A 19643-nucleotide genomic window follows, 5' to 3' on the forward strand; every position below is an offset into this window, starting at 1 on the left:
GCAAAGGAAAGAAATATTCATTTCCTTCCCTAATCCATATTGAAGCAAATAGCTTTATTAGGCCAACTAAAACTCCAAAATCTATACTGGTTTCATATTTTTGAGTAGTGGTGGTGGGGGGTTGTCTTGTACCTTCTCACCTTAATATAAGATGTGACTGACTGTTCATTATGATGTTGGTCGGCAACTTCCTAGGGTCTCCCTTTCAGCGCCCATCAAGTGATTGGTGCTGCATTTTCAAAGGAACTCCTCTCAGTGCCAGTAAGCTGATGGATGCTGAGAGAGAGCCCTTGTTTACAACTGAGAGTATGCTTTCAAAGGGACATGGCCAAATTAGGATCACTGCTTGAACTAATTAGACACACAAGCCAGAGATTCCCCACTACTGCATTACAAGGTGAATCCATCCTGATCACTGCCTGTGGAGTGCTGAAGAATTCAGGAGGATTTTTTCCACAAGCAGCATAGGGCACAATTTTTTAAGAAGTTAAAATAAGCTTTTAACTAAAATAATAATCCTCTGCTGCTTTGCTTTAACCAAAAAAACCCTCCAGTTCTTCAAAGGCACCATTTAGACAGTCTTGCTTCTTGCAAAACCCATGGAACTCGAGTACAGAAACATAGATATATTGCATATTGAAAGGTATAAGGATTTAGAGAATAGAGAAAAACAAAACCAGGCTTTGTGGGGGCCCTGATCTGATTCCAGCTGCTTTGTTGATTTGTGATTTGACTCAGGAAGCACAGAGCAGCTGCACGCCCTGGTACACAGACGTGCCTGCATGAACAGTACAGTTCTAAGACCAATGAAGATCAATCAAGTGATATTTAATTAGCTCTGTTTTAACCAGAGTGAACAGTGCATCAGGTTCTCCTCTGCAAACACACTGAAACAAATGGAGGTTGCCCTAGACAATGTTGTAATTTTACACAGCTCCATTGAATTCAAAATAAAAAAATTCCTTCCAGTAGCACCTTAAAGACCAACTAAGTTAGTTCTTGGTATGAGCTTTCGTGTGCATGCACACTTCTTCAGATACAGATTCAGATTCAGATTCTTCAGATTCTTCAGTGTATCTGAAGAAGTGTGCATGCACACGAAAGCTCATACCAAGAACTAACTTAGTTGGTCTTTAAGGTGCTACTGGAAGGAATTTTTTTATTTTGACTATGGCAGACCAACACGGCTACCTATCTGTAACTGGAACCATTGAATTCAGTGAGACTTACACAAAAGAAACTATGCCTTGTACCCTTAGTCTTTAACTACATTGTAAAAGTATCTGCATTGTATGATAACTTGATTCTGTGTGAAGTCCAGATAAATTTGAATGTGTTTCCTACCTTGAGTTTGTTTTATTTATTTTCCCTTTCAGCTCCTTCATGTACATGAGATCTTCCTTGATTGCCATTACAATTGGGAACTAGTGATATGGTGCATTTCATTAACTCTCTTTCTTTTAAGATTTGTTACACTTGGGTCTGAAACAAGTAAAAAATACAGCAATACCTCAATATTACTTACTGAACAGGTGAGAACTCTCTTGGTAAGAGTGATGAATGCATCTCATCATGCAGTGATGTCTGGCACTGTGTCTTCTTTCTTTTCAAGACGAGTGAACGAAAAATGTCTTGCTAGTACAGTGGTGCCCCACAAGACGAATGCCTCGCAAGACGAAAAACTCGCTAGACGAAAGGGTTTTCCGTTTTTGCGTTGCTTCGCTAGACGAATTTCCCTATGGGCTTGCTTCGCAAGACGAAAACGTCTTGCGCTTTTTTTTTTAAAGCCGCTTGAAGAGGCGCAGTTGCGACGGACCGTGCTTCGCAAGACGAAAAACATCGCAAGATGAAAAGACCCACGGAACGAATTCTTTTCGTCTTGCGAGGCACCACTGTATAGAGTAGGCATGAGATATTTTAGATTACTTATTGTTGTTTTATCATGCATTGAAAGATTAGTTGACTTGAAGTCTATATAAACAATAATGCTATTACACTATATACATATTGCTTTCAGTTCACACGACACAGGTCCACAAATCAGCAGATTTACTCTTCCGAGTATGCTGCCGAGGAGCACCAGAGATTCAGATATGTTTGACTATTTGAATAACACATGGACTTGAGTTTCTAACAATACATATTGTGGTAGTACCTACAACCATTTTGTAAAATGGAAAACCTGGTCCCATTGCTTCATCAGCTTTTAAAGTACAGTGGAACCTCGGGTTATGTACCGTCCTCCTTACGAATGCTTCGGGTAACGAGCTCTGTTAACCTGGGAGTAGATGCTCCTAGTTGCAAACTTTGCCCTGGGATGCAAGCAGAAGTCGCACGCTGGCAGCACGGCAGTAGCGGGAGGCCCCATTAGCGAAAGCGCACCTCAGGTTAAGAACGGTTTCGGCTTAAGAACAGACCTCTGGAATGAATTAAGTTTGTAACCGGAGGTAGCACTGTAAATGAAAGTACTAAACTAGGAATTCTGTGTTTGTGCACTCTTTCATAAATATGGTGGCTGTAGTGCAATACAGGTGCTGATGAGTTAGCCTTTAAACCACCCGGAGCAAGACTTAATTTATAAAGTAAGCAAACCAGCTTCTACAACCTGAGCCTGTGTTCATCTCCAGAGGCCCTCTAGGTTCCCTACTATCCTGAGTTTAGGTGAGTTGTGACCTGCAACAGGGTCTTCTCAGCTGTGACGCCCTGTGGTTTCAATGCCTTCCCAGAGCAGGTGGCCTGGCAACAACTTTGATATTTTTTTGACTTTTGACAGCACATTGTGTAGCTTGTTTTAACTGATATTTTTACTGTTCTATTCAATTTTGCTCGCTGTGGCTTTCTTGTTTCCATTTGGTTAAAAACAATAATGATGATGCGCTTTCCTGGGAACCTTACGCTGAAGTGTAGTTACGGATTTTCTAAATAAATTTTAGTTAGCTGATAGTGAGAAAGAAACTTCAGAGTTTTAGAAGCGTACTGGCAATTGGGCAGCGAATTCTTTTTATAAAATTCAACCTATTTTTGGTTAGATCAATTTGTACTTGAAAATGGAAAAGAAGCCGAACAAGAAAGAAGAACTGACATTAGTGAACAATGTTTTGAAACTTGCTACAAAATTACTCAAGGTAAGAATAAACATGGAATATAAGCATACTTACTTAAAAATAAATGCTGCTTAATAAGATATGGCTATACTGTTGTCCATGATTAGTTTGAGGCCTATTAGTAGTTCTCACTTTCCTTAAAAACAGATGTATCATTTCTTTTTGAATTGTATACAGCTATGTTTGCAGTGCACTGGTTGTTTACTTGCTTAGCATATATGTGCAGAGCCCCACGGTTCCAGACTTCCAAGTGTCTCAGCAGTGTCTTATGAAAGTCATTGCAGCTATAGCATTTAGAGGTGGAGGGGGGGGGAGATGTTCAGGCAAGGACTACTGCTCCTAAAGCATCAACCTACTAAGCCACTAATGTGGCATCTCCTCCAGCTAAGTGAAAATTCACAGGCCTCCACTTGTAAATTGCAATTAATCCAGAATGCGGCAGCTAGGCTGGTGACTGGGAGTGGCCGCCGGGACCACATAACACCGGTCCTGAGAGATCTGCATTGGCTCCCAGTACGTTTCTGAGCATAATTCAAAGTGTTGGTGCTGACCTTTAAAGCCCTAAACGGCCTCGGTCCTGTATACCTGAAGGTGCGTCTCCATCCCCATCATCCAACCCGGACACTGAGATCCAGCGCCGAGGGCCTTCTGGCAGTTCCCTAACTGCGAGAAGCCAAGTTACAAGGAACCAGACAGAGGGCCTTCTCGGTAGTGGCGCCCACCCTGTGGAATGCCCTCGCATCAGATGTCAAGGAAATAAGCAGCTATCTTATTTTTAAAAGACATCTGAAGGCAGCCCTGTTTAGGGAAGTTTTTAATATTTAATGCTGTATTGTTTTTAACACTCAATTGGGAGCCGCCCAGGGTGGCTGGGGAAACTCAGCCAGATGGGCGGGGTAATAATAATAATAATAAATATATTTCTCATTCCTAGGAACTGGACAGCCCCTTCAGGTTATACGGATTGACAATGAATCCTCTGCTTTATAACATCACTCAAGTTGTCATTCTGTCTGCTGTTTCTGGTGTTATCAGTGACTTGCTTGGATTTAATCTAAAGGTATTAAATGTTTTTCCCTATTTCTGCCTTAATTAGTAATTTTGGCTGGTGTTTTTTTAAAAAAAGGAATCCATTGTTTAATGTAATTGATTCATTCCTATCAAAAGTACTGGTTTTCTCTTTGAGTCAGTTGTGTTATATAAAACAGGAAAACATATTACACATTTTGGGAACTTCTTAAATATTTGCATTCGTGTATTTGCCTGAAAACCAGAATAATTATCCTGGAATACTGTTATGACATCCTGATTTGGGGTACTGAATTGGTTCACTGCTAAGTACACCGCACAATGAATATTTATTTGCAGCTCAAGGCATATTAAAATGAAGCCACACAGTGCAGTGTTTTAATAGTGGCTTAACTAAAATAGCAATCGCTAAAAAGAGCAAATGTCATTGTTTCTGCTGGTTTGTGGAATCATTGCATCAGCCTATTTTCAATGTTGGTTTTTTAAAAAAAATTAAAATTAATCTTTCCTTGGGGCAACCCTTCAAAAAACCCTCTACAATAGAGCATTGCATGTTCCTAATGACATGAGTTGCTTCAGATTTTTGTACAATGGCATACTATTGTGTACAGTTGAGGGAAGGAGCATTCATCAGTGGCAGAGCACATGCTTTTTAGGTAGGCGATCTTCCTTGAAAGGAAATGGATAGCACAGATGGGAAAGACCAGCTTAAGGACTTAGACCAGGTGTGGGGAACCCCTGTTCTCCCCCCCCCCCAGTTCTTGAGGGAAGGAGACGGCGACTTGCTTTGGCTATGTGTGCTTCAAGAGCAGCAGTGGGCAAAAGAGCTGGTTTCTCCCTCCCATCAGCCCACTGCTCTCCTTTTCAACCTCTGCTTTGCCCTGCTTGCCTTGCTTCGGGATGGTGAAAGGTTGATTCTGGTACATGATTGAGCTTTGAAGTCCTGGCTTTGGGACTTCAAAGCATGACATCATTTGTTTCAAATTTGACTTGCAATGCAGATAGTGGTAAGGATCTGATGCACAGAGCCTAAAAGGTTGCCTTACATAGAGAGCTACTACCAATCATAGTAGACAATAGTAGGATAGATGATCAATGCTCTGACTCAATATAAGATAGCTCTGTGTGTGCATGCGTGCGTGTGTGTGTCAGAGAGATATACTGTATTTTGTGGTTGATTGCCTTTTGACATTTTTTTAGCCGTAGCTTTCTTCCACATGTTAGCAGATCGCTTAAATACTGAGAGCCAGTGTGGGTGTAGGTGTTTAGAGTATTGGACTAGGACTTGGAAGACCAGAGGTTGAATCCACACTCAGCCATTAAGTTCACTGGGTGACCTTGAACCAGTCGCTGTCTCACAGCCTAACCTACCTCACAGGGTGGTTGTGAGATTCAAATGGGGGAGAGGTGAATCGTGCACACCCCCTTATGTTCCTTGGAGGAAAAGCTAGTACAGTGGTGCCCCGCAAGACGAATGCCTCGCAAGACGGAAAACTCGCTAGACGAAAGAGTTTTCCGTTTTGGAGGTGCTTCGCAAAACGGATTTCCTATGGGCTTGCTTCGCAAGACGACAATGTCTTGCGAGTTCCTGCTGGTTTTCCCCCCTCCCCCCCTTTCTAACCCGCTAAGCCGCTTATCAGCTGATCCGATCAGCAGATAAGCCGCTAAAAGCCGCTAATAGCGCTAATCCGCTAATCCTTCAATGGGCTTGCTTCGCAAGACGAAAAAACCGCTAGACGAAGAGAATCACAGAACGGATTCTTTTCGTCTTGCGAGGCACCACTGTATATAAACATAATAAATAAATACACAATCTTATTGACAAGCTAAGCACAGCATAAAACCAAAACCTGCAGTTGATCTTATTTCTAAATATGTTTTCTGCTGCTTTAATCTTCAGCTCTGGAAGATCAAATCCTGACATTTTTCCCCAAAAAAGGAAAACGGACACAATCCTCTGGAGAAGAGAACTGATCGACTAAGCTGCCTCAAAGCAGTTGCTGATTCTTTATTTCAGAAGTTTCAATCTCTACATGGGTTATCATTTGCAAAGTTGAAGTGTTTACATCTGACTGTCTTGTGCAATCTTAATATTTATTTTACCTTTTCATTTTTGTAAATTTTATTTTAGCTGACATTGTATTTCATTTTGAAACATTAATATGCTTTGGTTATTGAGAGGGTAAAAAATGGATATCCGGATACTTGAGATCCTGGCAATTGGTCACACTAAATTGCTCAAATATGCTTCATCTGTTGTTAAAGGTGAAGCCCTAATGCTAGGCTTTTATACTTCAGATTTTCTTGTTACATCAATGTCATGCTGAAGTCACTTTATTGAATATGTACTATAAAATGTTTTAAACATTTTATTTTGTACCTTCCTTTCAGGGGTAGTATCAGAGCACCAGCATATTGTTGGTTACAGTAGAAAGTGACATTTACTGTAATTACAATGCAGCAGGCCAGGTTAACTACATTTTTATATAAATATATATATAAATGCTAGAGCCAGCATGTTTCTTACTGAAGTGATTCCAGGATCCAAAATATATTGATCTGAAGTTTTAAGCATTGTTGAAGATTACTAAGGTATTATTACATAGCAGGTCAACAAGTGCTCTTTGATAACATTTATATTGGAGCAATAACTGTAAACTGTTACTGTGCTGTAAGATATTTTGATAAAAATTAGCTATAGTATTTATTTGAGACACTGGGCTGTTTGCACAGTTCTGACTGTGCCGCTCAATATGTGCACTTTTATTGTTACTTAAATAGTGATCTTTATATATACTAAATAGAATATATTATGGTGGACTATGGTGCAATAGTGTTACATTTGCAAGATATTATGTAGGAATGCTCTCCCATAGTACACTGTAGTATATGTGACTTATACCACACAGGGAATATAAAAAATTGTAAGATAAGCAACTTTTGAAATCGTCATTTTCAGAACTCGGTCTTAATCCTGTTTAGAAGTGAGCACTGATTATTCAATTTAATCCTCTTGAATTGCAAAATTGGGCTATAATTTTATCCATATGTGCTTTGGAGTAAATCCCACTGAACTTAAACATTCTGGCTTAGCTTGCTGTTTACTCAGAAGTAAGTTGGAATGTTCATTGGGTTTATTTCCAGGTAAGTGTGCAGCCTGCAGTGATTTCAGCAGGACGCTTTTAGGACTGATGCCAGATCATGACCATGCCGTATCTCTTTTTTATTAAATTTCCAAAAGACGTAGGCTGCAATTCTGTATATCCCTCCCGCCCCCCAAGGAATAAGCCCCACTGACATCACTAGGGCTTCATATAGGACTGCACTTTGCAGATAACATTAGCCGGTGTTCTCTTTAGCAGCAAGTAACTAATTTTAAATTAGGAAGTGGAAGTGCTCGGTTTGAACACTGATGACACCTGTAACCGAGCCACTGTGATCTAGCAAAGTTCTGCCTCAGATGCTGTGTGCCTACCTGAGAGCTCTGGGATTGTCCCATCCTCTTCAGTGGAGTGGCCAACTTCACACGCACAAATATATATAGATTTACACCAAGCAGCCTCTCCCTTAAGTGGATGAATAATCCCCATGCTCAGTGTATGTATTGGAGCACACAGGTAAGGGCATCTGTAGAGCTATTAGTTCACTATGTTGACAGTCTCTCCATTTACCTTTCAATAAGGCTTAGCTGAAAATTTTATAGAGCCGTCAATTTGAGCTACGAAGTGTGATTCAAAACATCATGTCAAAAGGGACAATGCTATCATGTTGAGCATACATATAATATTCTAAACTGGATATTGTGTTCATTGTGCTTATTTTTTCAAAAAACGTCTATTGGAATGTATAAACAATAGAAAATAATGTAGCTGATCTGAAGAAAATAATAATGAAACCTTCCAAAACTCCCAATTCCAGAATTACTGCAATATATACTTGTGTGGTATAAGGTATTTTTATATATAAAGCAACACAAACATTTTATATTTTATTTGTTTCTGTACTAATGTTTTAATAATGTTAATAATGACCAAAGTGCGTTCTGTTATTGTTGGGTTTTTCACCCCCCCAAGGAATGTATTACTGGAGCTTTAAGAACATGCTATGTCTAGTTCATAATGTACAAAACTTAGGTTCTGTGATCTATTGTTCTTCCTCTATGTTGTCTGATGTTGGGATTGTTGTTTAGGAATTGACTGTTTTATATCCCCCCCAGTACGGTACAGGCCTGCACAGAACTAAATTTTGCACAGAATACATTTTAATAAAAAAAGGAACAGTTTGAGTTGTGCAGGGGTAAAGAATGACTCTGTTTCCACAGTCTGCCACTCTCCCCCCCTTTTTTCAATTAAAAAGTTGTTTTAAGAATTAAAATGTTTTTAGACACTTAAATGTTGACTATGATCTTGTTAAAGAGGAGCGGCAATTTGACTGCAAAGAAGTTTGATTGTAACCACACTATACCTCAGCAACTAGCAGTATGCTAGATTGTTGCACTAATTTGGACAGCATGAAAAAACCTAGAAATGAGGACTTGCAAATATGAAAAGTACCTCACAATCAAAACAGGTATGTTTTAAATGGTTGCCATTTTGTACATTAATCATGCAAGTGAAATGCTAAGTGTTTTTTACGTCCCTTATTTGGAAAAATAGAGGTGAGCAAAAAAGTGGCAGATCTGGCGTGCAAACTGTTTCTGACACATGTTTGTAATAGACAGCATGATCAGGCTTGGAATAAAACATTTCTGTGGATGATGGTATTAAACCAAGCATTGGACTGCGTTTTTATTGTAACAAAATTAGCGGGGCCTTACAGGAAGCATAAAGTAGTAAGATAAATACAATTTCAGTACAATTCAGTTGGAGGAGGAGGAGAACGAAGACATTAATTCAGCACATCTTTTTTATTATGTAAAGCTTTGCTCATATTTCAATGCCTAGTTTGGGCAGGAAGAAGGCTTATTAATTGGGATAGTCTAATCTACCTTGAGGGTCCTAATTAGAAAAGTGAAGTATTAAATATTGAAAAAGTAAACACCATTAAAGTAATAAAGATAATAAACTAAAATAAAATACTAACCTTTAAAGTTGTAATCCTGTTTACATTTACCTGGGTTGAGCGTTGTTGCATTTCTGGGTTAACACCTATATAACTGCAGGACAAGAAGTTAGTTTCTTATGCAGTGCAGGTGTAGCTTATCACAAGAAAGCGCAAGAATAGCGTAAGTTATAAAGTGGGTGTATATATCCTGGCATGTGAAGACTGGCATGTCGCCATCCCCATATCGGGTAATAGCGGCCGCCTGATCTATTAGTGGAAGGAACCAATGCTGTCTTTAATGGCCCTGTTCCAACAGGAAATCAGATGAAAGTGCCGCTTGGCAGCTCGGTTGAAAAGTATGATGGCAGGAGTTGGGATTGAATGCTTTCAAATGCTGCCACCTGTCATTGCAGAGCACAGGAGGCAGTGTGGAGGTGGAAAAGGTCTTTTCCCTTGGAACAATAGAAGGCCGGTCATTCATGAAACTGAGCAGACCTGCACCAACAATTCAGCCCCAGAAAATGGCCTATAATAATCATTTTGAGTGCAACTTTCACATTTTTGAATTGGAACACATAAGTACTGTTTTTTCTACCTAATTAGTTTCCAAGAGTCTGCATATCTTTGCAACTTTACAGACTTGAGGCTATTTCATATATTGCACCTTCCTATGCTAAAATTATTTGGCACTTTATTATTTATTGCAGACATAACAACCAGAGTCGTGGAGGCTTACTTGCCAAAGTAAAGATAAGGCATGAATAATCCAATGAATTGCTATGTTCTGTTTAAAAGGGGGGAGGGGAGATAGAATCATAGAATCATAGAGTTGGAGGAGACCACAAGGGCCATCGAGTCCAACCCCCTGCCAAGCAGGAAACACCATCAGAGCACTCCTGACATATGGTTGTCAAGCCTCTGCTTAAAGACCTCCAAAGTAGGAGACTCCACCACACTCCTTGGCAGCAAATTCCACTGTCAAACAACTCTTACTGTCAGGAAGTTCTTCCTAATGTTTAGGTGGAATCTTCTTTCTTGTAGTTTGGATCCATTGCTCCGTGTCCGCTTCTCTGGAGCAGCAGAAAACAACCTTTCTCCCTCCTCTATGTGACATCCTTTTATATATTTGAACATGGCTATCATATCACCCCTTAACCTCCTCTTCTCCAGGCTAAACATGCCCAGCTCCCTTAGCCGTTCCTCATAAGGCATCGTTTCCAGGCCTTTGACCATTTTGGTTGCCCTCCTCTGGACACGTTCCAGTTTGTCAGTGTCCTTCTTGAATTGTGGTGCCCAGAACTGGACACAGTACTCCAGGTGAGGTCTGACCAGAGCAGAATACAGTGGCACTATTACTTCCCTTGATCTAGATGCTATACTCCTATTGATGCAGCCCAGAATTGCATTGGCTTTTTTAGCTGCTGCGGCTTTTTTTGAGTGCTTCTTAGCTAGTTTTTGGGCAGAAACTTCACTGACTGCTATTTGGTGTGAGAACCTAATATTAGAGCAAACAGGACTATGTTTTTCTGGTTGCTGGGGGAAGCTGGGATTCTTTGACTGCTTTTCACTGAGGAATGGTGAATGATCTTGCCAGCTACTACCAATCCTTGCCTGCAGTTTGTATCCACAGCGGGAGAATGTTGGAAATCACTTCTGAGGCACCACAATTCATAAAGAAAACAACCAAAGCACTGTTTAATTTCAGTCTCAAATTCCTCTGAATGTGAGGTATTAGCTAGGTGCAAAAAGACCTTTAAATATTCCTAAAAGGATTTGCCCTCCCTTTAGACAAAATAAAAATGGTGTATTTATTTTCAGTGTTTTAACAAACAATGGCCAGACTGTTCCCTTGTTGCATCTCATTTGATCTAATGTAAATATTTTTCTGTTTAGCAGCTGCAGTCTCCTTTTATGCTTGTTTAGTCCTTAGAAGTCATTATTTACTAACAGCTCCCAAATGAGCTTAATCTATCTGTTAATGAAAGTTATTTATGAGGTTACTTCATTCTAGCACAATCATAGTCCTAAACCCTAAGCCCCGAAGACATGATCATGAATTAAATGAATTTCTTTTCTGTTTTTTCTGAAAGTGCAGCCAAATGGGATGGAAGTCATCTTAAAAGCCCAAATGGCTGCTTTTCTGTGTAAGCTCAAGCTGACGGCCACACAAAGCATTTATAGGATTCCCCTTTACCACAAAAAGTCACCATCAGCAATCGGTTCCTGATTAATCCATACTCTCCTGCCAAGAGGCGTTTTTGAACAACACCAGTTTTTCTTCTTTGAAATGGGTATTTTGAGATGTCCCTCAATGTACAGCGCAGATATCATCTGTAAACCAAAACAAACTTCTTTGAACGTGTACTTGTAGCTGCTAGGGACAGAACTATGCTGTTAAAACACCTCTCTGCCACTCCTATAGGCTACAGTTCTTAGCAGAACAAAACCCAGGTTAAGTCCTGAGTTTAAATGAGGCTTCTAGTCCAATCAATTCATTCTGACTTGATACCCACTCCACGGTGTTCTTCGTCTTCAGAAGACTCTGCCACTATTCCATCTCACACTGTGTGATTACAAAATGGGGCCCGGTGCAAAGCTATGCATCTAGGGTTTGCAGAGGCTCCAGTTGAGTTTTAGGCGGTAAATGGACTTCAAATGGACTTGCCAAATCCTACTACCAAACATTCAATTCACGTGAGAAGGGGGCAGATTCAGGGAGGCATCACTGCATAGATGGGCAGCTTTTGGAATCGAATCAGATGCCCGAGCTGGGAAACCAGCCAATCTGCAAGCTAACCTTGTGGAGGAAGGATACACCTTTTACAATCCCCTTTTGCCACAGCCCTGGTATGTTCTTATCTTACAAGTTGCCAACTTACATTCCTTTGCTGTCTCCATTCATTTCAATACCTTTATCGACCCTTTTACCTGTCGAGGGTTGCCATATATCTGGAATTTCCAAGACATATCCGAAATACTGCAGTCGGCAGCATCATCTGGGCAGAAATCGGGCAAATGTCTGGTAAAATCCAGACGTATTTCAGCCCATGTTGGAAGTGCTGTTTCTGCCAATTTCCCAAAAAATAGCTCAAAAACGGCAATTTGCTTCTAATTTTGCAACAACTTTGGGCGAAACAAAAGAAAAAGAAAAATGGCAAGAAAGCTCAACAACACTGTTTGAAATATGGCAACCCTACCTGTCACACACATGGTAGCTGGAGCTAGGCAGGGGACAAAGCAGATCATAGATTCTTCCTTGGAAGTAAAATAAAACGCATTATAGCTTGTTATGTTTACTTGAAGGTAAGCAGTAAAATAAAAGTCCTTCCCTGTGATCAGGGTTCACATTTCCTTTTAGGTACCTTTCAGCCTTTCTGGGGTCTTCATCATTTGGTCCAGAACGAGTTTTCTCATCTCCACTGCAACCTGCTCTGCTGTCTCTCTGGCCTCAGCTCTCCTAAAGGCTCCTTCTGGAATCTGTCACTCCTCTTCTTCAGACCATCTTAGCTCTTTGCTTCAACTGATTTTCACAGCTGAGTTGTCTCCCCATTCTTCAGCTGCCGAATCTATTCACTACCCGCCCTGACCTTCAGCCAGGGCCCTCCCGCCAATGCACTTGTTTCTGATGAAATTCCAAACTCGCATTGGGCTATAGCAATGCTTGTTTCCATACTGATACAGTGGTTGTTTTATGAGTTCAGCCATGCCTGGATGGGACTGAATTTCTACAGGGACTTCGGCTGGGGTTTTGGCACTACTTAGGTTTGCCCTTTTGTCAGGAGGAGGAGGAGAATTATGACCCTGTTGATTCCTGTTCTTGGCAGCTTTTCATCAGTCATGGTCTTCTGAGCCAACTGGCATGGATATGACACACTGTGCTACAGTGGTTTTATTCCTACTTAGATGACTGTTTCCTGAAATTTATGACTTCAGAAATGGCGGGTTGTTCAGGAAGACTCCTGTTTGACACCTTGGCCTCCTTTTGCTGAGGGGTCCCAGTGGGCTCTATCTTGTGTCACGTCTTCTTTAACTGCATAACACTGCTGCATGAGCTCATCTGGAAGTTTGGGGTGAAATGTTCTCAACAGGCAGATGAAATGTTCTTTCCTTGACATTCAGATGAATTAAATGCCCACTCAGTGCCTAGCTGCAGTGGCGGAGGCCTAATAAACTGATACTCAGTTAAGACAAGAGGGCGTTATTGTAGCTCTTGTTAATCTGCCCAAGGGAGTGGTCTTCACCACTCAGTGCCCCCCAAGGAACATGCTCACCCTTTAAGAGTCTTTAGTGATTCACCTTTCTCATTAGAAAGTTGTGTCTATGAGTGGAGTGGCTTTTGCAAGCTTCATCTGGTACATGAACTCTGACCCTACCTAGACAGAGATAGCCTGGCCACAGTTATTCATGCTCTGGTTAACCTTCAGCTTAAGACTATTGTAGTGCAATATACATAGGGCTATCTTTGAAGGCTGCTCAGAAACTACAGTTAGTCCAGAAAGTGATTGCTAGCCTGGGCATTTTGGTAATATTCGGTCTGTGTTAGAACCAGCACTCAGTCAATTTCTAGGCCCAATTCAAAGTGCTGGTCTTGAGCTTTGAAACTCTTTACAGCTTAGCATGAGAATAGTTTAAGGGCCATCAGTTTTTGTATGTATCTACCTGTGCATTAAAAGCTTCAATGAATGGTCTCCTGCAGGCGTCTCTCCCATCTGAGGTGAGCTGGCTGGTTACCAGAGAGAGGATTTTCATGGTGGTGCTTCCTCAACTGTGGAATGCTTTACCCAGAGAGAGTCACATGGCATCTATCTTGCTATCCTTTGGATGCCAGGTGAAAGCCTTTTCATGTTCCCAAGCTTTTTAAATGGAACGTCCTGCTGTCTGCTTTATGCTGCTTTGTGTGTTTGTGTGAGCTTTACCAATTTATTCTCATTATTTTCCACCATGGGAATATAATTTAAGGAGGGTATAAAAATACCCTCTTCCCTATGATAGAAGACAGATATATATCCTCCAGTTCATCTAGCAACTGGATGAAATTCCAGCTAGGGGAAGCATGTTGGTTGAAAATCAACAGAGATATAATGTTCTACAGCAAAGGCAATACTTTGAGCCTAAGCCCAGCAGCTATTCATTGGCTTGGCCCTGCTCAGCAGATCAGGGCAGCACCAGGGCTGGTCTGCTATTATCCCTCTCCTTTGTTCACGCCAGCATGTCTAATCTGCAAAGCCCACCGCTGTAAGAGTTGACCCTCTGGTGAACTTTCCATTTGAAGATTAATCCTACATCTGAGGGGGTCATCTTAGGGAAAGTGGAAAGGGAGTGCTCTTCAGGCGCAGAAGATTTTAATATGGGATTTAGAAGGGGGAGAGCAAAGAGATTTTATTTCCTGAGTTTTATAGCAATGGCAGCTGGTTGCCTTCATTGTTATGACAGGGATGAGGAAACATACCCTCCCGGAGGGTATGGACTACAACGTCCATCATCCATGACCTGGCTGGACTTGTTGAGGTCTATGGGAGCTGTAGTCCTGCAGGAAGGCCACACGTTTTACAAGGTGCTTTTCATATTTCTGTTAATTCTGATGCACGTTAAAACGAGCCTAAAGCCTGGTTTACTTCTTCTGCAGCTGACCACATAGGGGTATTTCCTCCTTGCCAGTCCATCACCTGCCAGGGGACTGGTTTTAAAAATAAAGTGCCATAGGAAGGCAGATCCACCAACACTTAGTGACACCAGCATCTGACTTGAGCAAACATGTGGGTCAGCTGGTCAGAGTCTTACCCACTATGGTGAGGACAGCAGGGGCATCACTGGGGGGGGGGGAGGCAGAGCAACGGCACCCCCCTCACAATGGGAGCACTGTGCTCACTAAGACAGGAAGGTGTGTGTGTGTGTGTGTGTGTGTGTGTGTGTGTGTGTGTGTGTGCAAACCAGCAGCACGCTTGGGGGAGTTCCGACAGCAGCCCTGCAGTTGAATCTAAATTTGCATCTATACCTATAAATTAGCAAATGCAACTTTTATGCAGATCCTTTGTGATATGTTTGTGGCCATCCTGCTTGAAGGAGATAACATGTCTGGAGAGTTGCAGAAGGAAGAAAATGAGTAAATGGCTTTGATGAAGGAATAGACCACATAACACTGGTCTTGAAAAACCTACACTGGCTCCCAGCACGTTTCTTTTTCTTTTTCTTCCACTCCCAGCACGTTTCTGAGCACAATTCAAAGTGTTGGTGCTGACTTTTAAAGCCCTAAATGGCCTCGGTCCAGTATACCTGAAGTAGCGTCTCCACCCCCATTGTTCTACCTGGACACTGAGGTGCAGTGCTGAGGGTCTTCTGGCGGTTCCCTCACTGTGAGAAGCCAAGTTACAGGGAACCAGGCAGAGGGCCTTATCGGTAGTGGCACCCACCCTGTGGAATGCCCTCCCACCAGATGTCAAAGAGAAAAACAACTACCAGACTTTTAGAAGACATCTGAAGGCAGCCCTGTTTAGAGAAGCTTTTAATGTTTAATAGGCTATTGTATTTTAATATTCTGTTGGAAGCCACCCAGAGTGTCTGGGGAAACCCAGCCAGATGGGTGGGATATAAATAATAAATTATTATTATTATTATTATTATTATTATTATTATTATTATTATTATTAGGATGCTCATCAAATCTGCAGATTTGGGTGGGATAGCTAATACCACAGAATCAGGATTCTGTATGACTTCAACAGATTAAAGAATTAAGAAAAGGAAATTCAACAAGGACAAATGGAAGGTTCTACACTTAGGCAGGAATGACCAGGTACACAAATATAGGATGGGGGGGGGGACGACACACACCTGACTTGCCAGTAGTGCATGTGAAAATGGTCGAGGTGTCTTAGACCACAAGCTTAATGTGCATCAACAGTGCAAAACAGCAGCAGCAGCAGGAAAAACAAAACAAAAGAAGCCTAATGCGATTCTAGGCTGCATCAACAGAAGCACAATGCTCCAATCAAGGGAAGTAATAGCAGCACTTTATTCTGAAACCAGTGAGATTTCAAAGGGCTTAACTTTGGAGGGATCGTGTGCAAAATTGCTCCTTACTATTCTTGCCTCTTTTTGAATATTAAACTTTCCCACCTCTGTAACGGGATCAGATCTCCACGCCCCCTGGTATTACAGGAAATTGGGTAAGATTCATTCATCTCTACATAGGTTTCAAGTGGGGGAGCGGGGAATAAGAACTTGTTTCAGAGCATTATTTCAGCTATGGCTGTGTAGCTAAAATTTTGCTTTAATGTTGGGATCCTAGAACTGAGGGAGAATGTTGTTTCTTTCATTTTAAGTTTTCACAGAATTCTGTTTCTGCCCCACTGCCATTAGGCTACTACAACCAACTCACTTACATTTGAAATGAGAGAATTCCACTTTCATTGCAAAGGGTATGCATTCTCACCTGACAAGAAGTACCGTATATTGTCTGTTTATTATTTTATCTAAATGCCCAGTGGAAAGAACCAAACAGGACTTGGAAGCTTGCAAGTTCTTTCTAGTTTGGCTAACTGATCAAATAAAACAGGGGTCAGCAAACTTTCAGCAGGGGGCCGGCCCACTGTCCCTCAGACCTTGTGGGGGGCCAGATATTTTTTTGGGGGGGGGAATGCCCCACAAATAACCCAGAGGTGCATTTTAAATATAAGCACACATTCCGCTCATATAAAAACACCAGGCAGGCCCCACAAATAACCCGGGGATGCATTTTAAATAAAAGGACACATTCTACTCATGTAAAAACACGCTGATTCCTGGACCACATGTGGGCTGGATTGAGAAGGCGATTGGGCCGGATCTGGCCCCCGGGCCTTAGTTTGCCTACCCATGAAAAAAAACCAATTTCACCTTCCAGATCTCTTAACACTTCCCCTCTCCTGCCACCAGGTGGCTCTGTGACCCAACAAAAGTCTAGAAGGTCAGCTTTCTGTATACCGTACATAGGGTTTCCTTCAGAAGGAAGGAAGGCTTTATTAGCCTGGAGTTAATACTACCACCTATTTGGTTTGTATTGGTAAAACATTGTAAATTTCACACAATTAAATACCACCACCCAGTGCTGGTTTCACGGTTAAAAGTGAGATTAATACCAAGCGTGCTTCCATCAATGGATCTCTCTGCTCAGAAAGAGCAGATATTGCAGTGAATAATGTGAAGATGCCAAGTTGTATAGGAAGCATCCAGCCGCTGCCTGCAAAACACCATGTGGAGGAATGCACATTTCTGCTTATCTTGCACTGAATGGATGCCCCCTTCTGCTGTCTCTCTCAGGTCAAGAAAGCCGATTTATGTGCAAACCTGTTTGCGTAGGGGAGCCTAATCAGACGTATTTTCAAAAGTCTCTATTTGCACTGCCTTATCTACCACCAGGTGCGCTGGCTTCCCCCACGATTCAGGGGGCTGGTGCCACGTGAAGTCACCTGGGGAAGGAAGGGATAAACTTCCCCAACCCACAAGTTGTGGTCTCAGTGACAAATCCCTTGTGCCAGGAATTCGAGGGAAAGCGCAGACGTGGCTGCCTGCTACACATTCAGCAGAGGGTACAGTTTGAACCAGAGTTTTCAGTTTGTTTGCCAATTGCAGGTGTTGAACAGGTGCTGATGTTGCATGCCTTCATTCCACTCAGCTGTCTCAGCAAACAGTTTTTGTGGCAAGCCCAAACAAAATGAAAATCACTATTTTTGTATAAAGTTGTTGCCAGAGGTTTTTTTCCAGCTGGAACTCACTAGAAGGCAGTTCCGACACTTCTCAGGTGGGTGCCATTCCCATTATAAGAGAACAAGGGAGGCATTTGTGGTGATTCCAGCACCTCTTTTTCAAGAAAAATAGGACTGACTTGCCACCAAGCCAGTATTTGTACAGAGAGGGGATTGGGGCGGGCGGGGGGGGGGGGGAGAGACTTTTCCTCCCTTTAACACCTTTTTCACCTCAGGTGTTCCACCATTTCTAGCCTCCAACCACATGTAAAGGCCTTAAGAAGGCACCTTTAGTGGTTAAAAAAGATTAGTCTCTAAAATGCTTTATTCATAAAAAGAAGCATATAATGAGTAATTCCCCAGGTAAAACAAAACCTGTAGATTTGGCACTTAACTTTCCAAGCGGTTTCACTCAAGCCTGAGCGGAAATGCCCTCAATACCACCCTCTCTGCAGTCAGCAATTCTCATTTTGGAGATTCTCAGGTGCGGCAGTGAAAGAAGGTAAAGCCAGCAGTGAAGTAGTCACCACAGATAATGGTGCTCTGTAAAGTTTTTGTGTCTGCTGACCATCATATTTCCCCTCCCATTATATCCTGGAGTGAGAATGGGGAGCTGGGAGCCTTTCGGATGCTGTACGACTACAACTCCCTTCAAACCCAGACAGGATGCCCAACGATAGGAGTTGTAGTACATTTGGGGGTATTGCATTGGCTAGCTCTCACCTAGGTGTCAGAGGAACCAACCAACCCCCATGACAGGTTGCCAGGAATGGATAAGACAAGGAAAAGACCTTACTATATACTTTTTATTCAATATTTACACAGAGAGGCTTGGAATGCAGTCCCTTGGAATAATGGCGTTGTCCTGAGCGACTTTCCACCCCCCTTTTCTCCCACTTCCTCATTCCTCACCTTCTCCCCTGTGGGTGGCGCTAGGGCCCTCTGCGTCTGAACCCTTTGCTCTCCTACTTTCAAGGCTTGCCGGGTTCTGGGAGGGGGGATCTGGAACGCTTTCCATCAGCTGTTGCCCTCCTTGTGCTTCCTCTTCCTCCCTCTCCTCTCTCATTATTTCCCAACTTTCCCCCTCATCTGCCTCTGTGCTGTGACGTCCCTCAGACCCCTGTTGTAATTCTGAACTGCCTTCCTTTTTTTCTGGAAGGGTCAGGCTGGGGAGGCAGTCTCCACCCTTCCTCCTCTGCCCAGTCCCTGTCATCAGGATAAGGACAAGAAACATTGCCCTCATGAATGGTGTGTGTGTGTGTGTGTGTGTGTGTGTGTGTGTGTGTGTGTGTGTGTCACTACACATATAGTACTATATATCACAGAGATGCTATCTAGTGAGCAGAAGGAGGACTATGCTACTTGCCCTCACTAGCGAATCATGCTTGCTAGACCCTTGCAACAGGCAGGGACGGGGGCAGGAGCAAAAGAGGACAGTTTTTCAAGAAACATTCTGCACCCCAGTTGTGAAGCAAAAGTTCTCTTCAGACAACACCCACCCGTCCTGAAACCCACAATTTATTGATAAAACAAAAGGCTCCAGTATACCTGAAGGAGCGTCTCCACCCCCATCGTTCTGCCCGGACACTGAGGTCCAGCGCCGAGGGCCTTCTGGCAGTTCCCTCACTGCAAGAAGTGAAGCTACAGAGAACTAGGCAGAGGGCCTTCTCGGTCGTGGCGCCTGCCCTGTGGAATTCCCTCCCACCAGATGTCAAAGAGAAAAAACAACTACCAGACTTTTAGA

The 19643-nt window shown here is 42.3% G+C and overlaps 1 protein-coding gene across 10 annotated transcripts in view; it reads left to right on the forward strand.

The window, feature by feature from the left end:
- The window catches only part of PHTF2 (putative homeodomain transcription factor 2), a 70111-nt gene extending 61210 nt beyond the window's left edge, over window positions 1-8901 (forward strand). For all 10 annotated transcript variants that reach the window (XM_083464053.1, XM_083464056.1, XM_083464049.1 and 7 more), the window contains 4 exons: window positions 1377-1532; window positions 3030-3125; window positions 4039-4164; window positions 6034-8901. In XM_083464053.1, the coding sequence (XP_083320179.1) occupies window positions 1377-1532; window positions 3030-3125; window positions 4039-4164; window positions 6034-6054 (399 nt within the window). In that variant the 3' untranslated portion in view covers window positions 6055-8901. The remainder of the gene's footprint in view (window positions 1-1376; window positions 1533-3029; window positions 3126-4038; window positions 4165-6033) is intronic.
- The last annotated feature ends 10742 nt before the right edge of the window (window positions 8902-19643 follow it).

This window comes from Podarcis liolepis (assembly GCF_965112155.1).
Source record: "Podarcis liolepis genome assembly, chromosome: 10".
In the NCBI taxonomy this organism is placed as follows: domain Eukaryota; kingdom Metazoa; phylum Chordata; class Lepidosauria; order Squamata; family Lacertidae; genus Podarcis; species Podarcis liolepis.